The 5,955-nt window shown below is 37.7% G+C and overlaps 1 protein-coding gene across 1 annotated transcript; it reads right to left on the reverse strand.

Moving 5' to 3' along the window:
• Positions 1–1,262: 1,262 nt before the first annotated feature.
• Positions 1,263–5,008, reverse strand: LOC148425584 (protein NDRG1-like). Its single transcript, XM_088410170.1, has 12 exons — positions 4,832–5,008; positions 4,535–4,640; positions 4,133–4,253; positions 3,977–4,039; positions 3,827–3,887; positions 3,425–3,511; positions 3,268–3,324; positions 3,007–3,173; positions 2,396–2,495; positions 2,247–2,282; positions 2,104–2,155; positions 1,263–1,974 (listed from the first exon to the last, which is right to left on the reverse strand). Exons 1-12 carry the CDS (start codon positions 4,880–4,882, stop codon positions 1,784–1,786), a joined length of 1,092 nt encoding a protein of 363 aa, XP_088266296.1. The 5' UTR covers positions 4,883–5,008; the 3' UTR covers positions 1,263–1,783.
• Between the last annotated feature and the right edge of the window lie 947 nt (positions 5,009–5,955).

The following is a 5,955-nucleotide window of genomic DNA, read 5'->3' on the forward strand; positions in this document are numbered from 1 at the left end:
CCATTCCATATACTGTAATTAAGCATCATTTTACTATAATCCCTGCATTCCACATCAGTGTATAATTTTTCATTCAAGTATGAGCATTCAAACACAATTTCTCCAGAAATTGCTTTGTGGAGTTCATTCATTCATTCATTCATTCATTCATTCATTCATTCATTCATTGCTCTTATTTAGATGCATGCTAATTATTATTATAGCTGTAAGAATTTTATAAGAATTCTCTTTTCTAGCTTTTACACTTTGAACAAATACTGTAATCATCATCATCTTCGTCAACATCATCATCATCACCGTCATCAATCTCCATAAATCTCCTCAACAGAAGCTGTTCAGCATACCACATCAGTTAAAACACAGTTTTACTTGGCACACAAATCAGGTATACTTCATATAACAGAGAGCATAATGTCGAGTAGATATTAGATAAAATAATGATCTCAATGTGGAGGTGCTCCTGGCTGATTCAACAATTTCCTTCCCATCCTTTAGTCTACGGCTCTAGGCTGGACTTTCATTCAACCAAATTCACTAATAAGTGAAACACTGAAAACACAGTAAAGTCATCCATTGCTAAAAATGTTATGCTTATGGGCCTTAAGCAGGCCACAACAGATGTCTCGTATTTAAACACATTTTTAAAAGATCCTTCCCACAAATTATTCATCAGAGAATTATAATACAAAGAGCATCTTTGCAATCCAAATGCATCACCCCTCACAAAAAGATGTGATTTTCAAATGTTGACAGCTTGTTTCAATTTGTATCAGCCATTTTCATCAACCCACTCACTCAAACACTCAGTGCATTCATAGTTTCATAAGATTCTCTCTGCATATACAGTACATTCATTCATGCAGGAAGCACTCGCATTGACCGTCACTCTAAATACGCTGAGAATACGATGCGTGTCTGCATTGAAAAAAAGCTATCACTGCACATATCTTTGCAATACCGAACTGTTTCAGAATGTGTCATTAACCGTGTGTGATATGCGAGTGGACTAAGATGGAAACCAACGATTTAAAATGAATATATAATTTTTGACTATCTTATTTAATGCAGACCATCTGTGAAAGAACAAGGCTTAAGTTAAATCTATAAGCCGTATTAAAAACATCTACAGCGCCGAGCCAGATGGATGGTATTTATGTTGGCACTATCCACGAACTCGCTATCAAGTTCAATGCACGCAGCAGTGGCACCATCTAGTGACTGAACGTAAGGAACACACCAATTTTTCAATATTTATTTCAGGATGTCATTTTATTTTCTAAAAGTGAAGTGTATCATATGCTGCTTGTTTATTTTCAAATAGTTACAACAGAACTAGTCACTGCATTCCCCTCAGCACAACACTCAACCAAGGATTATCTTAATTTATCTTTTATACACATTTCTGTGAACCACCTCTGTTGAAAAGAAGTCATTAAAATGTATAAGTGCGCATTATTGTAAATCAAGGTTAAGCCTAGTGGCACATAAACCACCTAGTTCTACAAAATCTTATTAAATAACACTTTAAAAATACACAAAACATTACACAAATGTTATTTAATACTATATCAGGTAGGAAAAGTAGAATTTTGAAAATCAAATTTTCAGGTAGGCCTACATCGAGGATGACAGAACTAGCTGATTGTGGAGAAACATGAAAAGGAGAGTTGAAAAAAAAAAGACAGTTGGAAATTTTAACTGTGACTACGCTTTAAGTGTAGTTGCAGGAATAGGCAATAACAAAACTCAAGAGCAATATGGGTGGATAAGTGCATCATGCAATCTAGCATGCCACTTCATGTGTAGACTTTGAAATGATCCGGTCCATGTTGTTGTTGGAGATGCTCTCCATGGAAACATCAGTATGTGAGCGTCCTCGCTTCTCGTGCGCACGGCTCCGAGAGCTCTCCAATGATGAGACGCTGGAGCTAGAGGTTGTCCGTGATCGAAGTCTGGTCATACTGGCACTGGATACTAGAGACAGAAAAGTTTGATATTGTCATTGTTGATTTAAAGGGTCTGCATATTATTGAAGAACAATTTAAAGTTAAGAAGATAGGAACTGTGTCATATGAATACAATTGTAGTAAAATTTTCACTTACAGTATCCAAGGCCCTGGATGAAATATTTCAATGCTTCAATCACTTTGGCTGGCTGTTATAAGACAAAACATATATACGTTAATACCATATACTTAATTTGGTGTGGAGATTTACTGCAGTTGTTGTTCAACAAGCTGGCATACCTGGGCCACTTGAGGAAGCCCGCCGCAGTCTGCCATCTAGAATGGCAAAGCAACAGTGGCTTCAGTCACGCAAACAATTCTTTCCTTTTCACAATACCCAAACAGTTTACAGTTTAATTAAGAATGCATATTTTACGTTTGCCGGTTACCTTAAGAAGTGTGCTTTTTGTTGGATTAAGCTTAGAGTTGCAGTCAACCACAGCGTCCACAAATGGAGAACTGTCTCCAACCACCAGCAATGTGGAGCATCTGGAATTAACACATAAGTGGAAAAGTGCTTTACAGAATTTAAAGTAGTGCTGAATATAAATGCATATTGCAATATTTGGGGACATTCTACATTTCAACTGTTGATAGTTTGGGGAAGGGCCGTTTCTGTTTCAACATTATTGTTTCTCAATGAACAAAGTAAGCTCACAATAGCACAGTTTGATGACTTTAGTTTAGAACCAAGACTTTAGACATTCTAGTGAAAAATTCATACCCTTACATACACCTGAACAATACTATCCAATTCCAAAGCAGAAGCGGGTCTAAGTCCTAAATTTTTGAATGCAGCAATTGATAATTGACTCTTCTTATTTGTATGAACAGATGCGTTGTTAAAAATTGCATATGCAGTATTCTTCAATAAGTGGAGAAAATGAGAATTTATTCTGGCCTACTGAAAAGCAATAAACAACTTCCAAATTATGATGGAAAATTAATCAAATGTGGCTTTTGGACAACACTATGGATTACAAATAAGAAGGTGACTTACTTGAGGGTCCTGACATTGACATTCCCTCCCGGAACAGGCCTCTCCACCGCAAGAGCACAGCGGCTGTTGTAAGAGCGAAAGAACTGGCCCACGTTGTACTGATTCATGGTTGTGCTGATGTGATGACGGTATGTAGCTATCAGGTCATGGTTGGATTGGATTTCTTCCTAAAACCCGGTGTGGAAGGAAGAACGAACGAGTTAGTTAACGCGGTATCTCGTGATCAGCTACTGCTTTTATTTTATTGGCATGGCAACTGACCTTTCCAAATAAGTGAGTGATAATTGTGTCAGGGAGCGTGTGAGTCCATTCAGTAATCTGTAGCGTAGAGGGACAAATAAACATGCCTCAGTCAATCGTTTCAAGCTAGGATAATATTAGAGGGGTCACACAAAGATGTGACACACTTGGTGCTGACCTTGTTAGCGACAGTATCAATTAATCCTTCAGCATTAGGGTTGATGTTGATGAGAACCAATCCGTCCACCTGGTCAGGGTGATTCAGCTATACACACGTGCAGAAATCATAGGTGTAATGAGCAGCTTTCATAGTTATGTCTGCTTTAGGCAACACGTAGATGACAAGACAACATTTAACATTGAATGATGCCATACTGTTAAAGAAATGAGAAAAAGGAAACAATGAACACCATTTCCACTTGTTATAGATAATGAAATCGATGTATTTTCTAACTTGTTTTTCATGTATATTGTCATTTCAAATATCTGTTTATTACATTACAGGAATAGACATAATGCACATTTTCACTTCATTTCCGCACTTGAATATTGATGATCAAATGAAGAAATGTGGACTCACAGCAAAATTGGCCAAAATGCAGGCACCTGCTCCGACTCCAAGCCCAATCACACTGCGCAACCTGTGAATCACATTCAAATCAAGCCCTGATCTGTGGTATCACTTGGCGATTATCATGGTCACACTTGAGGATTATCAGGTCTGTCTCACCCAAAGTGTTTGAGCACAGCAGGCAGTGCTTCCGACAGTTGGTCCATGGTCGGGTAGGAATACCTTTAAGGTCAGAAATCAACAATTGTCAACAAAAATGATATTATCGGACAGTTACATTTAACAATAAACCTGTGAATTATGCAGACTACTTACGATGTAGGGAAGGTTTTGGCTGCTTCGTGTTGTCCGGGGGCTTCAACGTGACAAACGGGGAAATGCCTCAGGATTTCTTGCATGTCCTCATGTGTAAACAGAGTCTCAAAACATGACTTGTCTGTAGAAGAAAAACATGACTTTTAAACGCAGCCACTTTTTAAAAATGAAATATGAAATGAAAGACCATAAATTACAAATGTTTAAATCATCTCCCACAATTCAATTCATAATTAAAGATGTGACAATTGAAAACAATGTTATGTGAACATTTGGCTGACCCGTTCAGATTTTTGATTCAACTGTTAACTGCATCATGGTTAACATTTCTATAATTTGGAAAACTTGTTCCATGATGCTGCTATTAAATTCTAGTGGAGAAGTAACTCCAGTAATACGTACGGTTTAGTCCAACATCATGATACGTCAGAATGACTGGGCGATTTGCCCTGGGGGTTCCTGTCATAATGCAGTGGATCTTCCCATACTGAGTGTCAACATGCTCCTCCTAAATAAAGACAAAAGAATTCACACTTTTAGATGCAATGACATGAGGAAAGTTGGCAGGGGTCATCACAGATTTTGCTATGTGGGAGAAACATGAACATCATGTTGCTGCACATGCACAATTAAGCAAGACAATTTAAAAATTGATGGAACACAGGTATAATAGTTGCTTAATCGCATCATCATACTCACAGAGGTATGAGGCTCAAAGACAGAGTCACAGTCGTTCTCTTCCAAAACCATAGCTCCTGCTGCACTAGAGGCCCAAATTACAGACACAAGGAAAACTTGCGATAAATGCCGAACTGTCCTGTGAATGTATATTTCTTTTAGCAGTGAAATGCCTGTCGGGAGCACAGATATGCAGCAACCAGTGCAGGATTTGTGACAGACCATTGGCTTGAGCTGCTTTATATACGCTCCAGCACTGATCTGCTGCTAAAGCTTCAAGTCCAACCTGGCTGACATGTGGCCAACTGGCCTCTGTTTTAATCTCACCTTAGGCTGTTTTGGTCCCATTGAGACAGCACGGGATTTCTACTAAGAATTAACCAGACACCAAGCATCACATACAGTATACAATAAATGACACTACTGTTCAGTGTCATGATGCATTTTTTTTTTGTACATATAGCCTCAACACGTAACAGGTAAAATTAACATTTGAACATATTACAGTGTACAAGGTCCAAAGGGAGTAGGAATAAGTTAAAAAAAAAAAAAAGAAAGGAAAGAAAAAAAAGAAGCTGGTCCTACCCATTTTTTGGATATATTTTGAAATGTGTGTGCACATGTGAGTATGCGCCCTTGGATTTTGCTACATGGTGGGGGGCTAAATTTCATGTTACTGTTTCTGTGGGGATCTCATGAGGATTCTTGGGGACCCCCTTATGTTCAGACCTCTTTTTGAGGCTCAAGAATTGGTTTTAGGGTATTGGTTTGAATTGAATTTGGTTGACATTGGGGTAAGAGTTAGTGTTACACAATCTGTTTTGATGGCTAAGGTTATTGTCTAGGAATTGCATTAAGTCAATGGGAAGGGTCAGTGGGTTCCCACTACAACAGAACAACCAATTGAGTGTGTGTGCGCATGTGTGTGCGTGTGTGTATATTTAGGTGTGTGTGTGTGTATATTATTGTTTATCAAATTAACCTCTAACCATATTTTAAAGCAATTTTAATTTATACAAATATTCATTAAATGTATTTTTTCATATTTGATAAAATATGTAAACATGAAAAATGATATCAATAAATTGATCCCAATCAATTTATCGTTTCGAGACATGTGAGTTTAAATCAAAACGTTCAAATTA

The sequence above is a fragment of the Hippichthys cyanospilos genome, chromosome 3 (assembly GCF_059441005.1).
Source record: "Hippichthys cyanospilos isolate Australia breed blue-spotted pipefish chromosome 3, RoL_Hcya_1.0, whole genome shotgun sequence".
Classification (NCBI taxonomy): Eukaryota; Metazoa; Chordata; class Actinopteri; order Syngnathiformes; family Syngnathidae; genus Hippichthys; species Hippichthys cyanospilos.

Bases quoted from the DNA above. Each gene is read 5' to 3' on its own strand.
- LOC148425584 (XM_088410170.1), bottom strand. From the start codon at position 4,882: ATGGTTTTGGAAGAGAACGACTGTGACTCTGTCTTTGAGCCTCATACC. The intron at 4,040-4,132 runs GTAAGTAGTCTG...CTGACCTTAAAG, and splicing joins GCCAAAACCTTCCCTACATC to GTATTCCTACCCGACCATGG. The intron at 3,512-3,826 runs GTGAGTCCACAT...ACGTGTGTATAG, and splicing joins GCATTTTGGCCAATTTTGCT to CTGAATCACCCTGACCAGGT.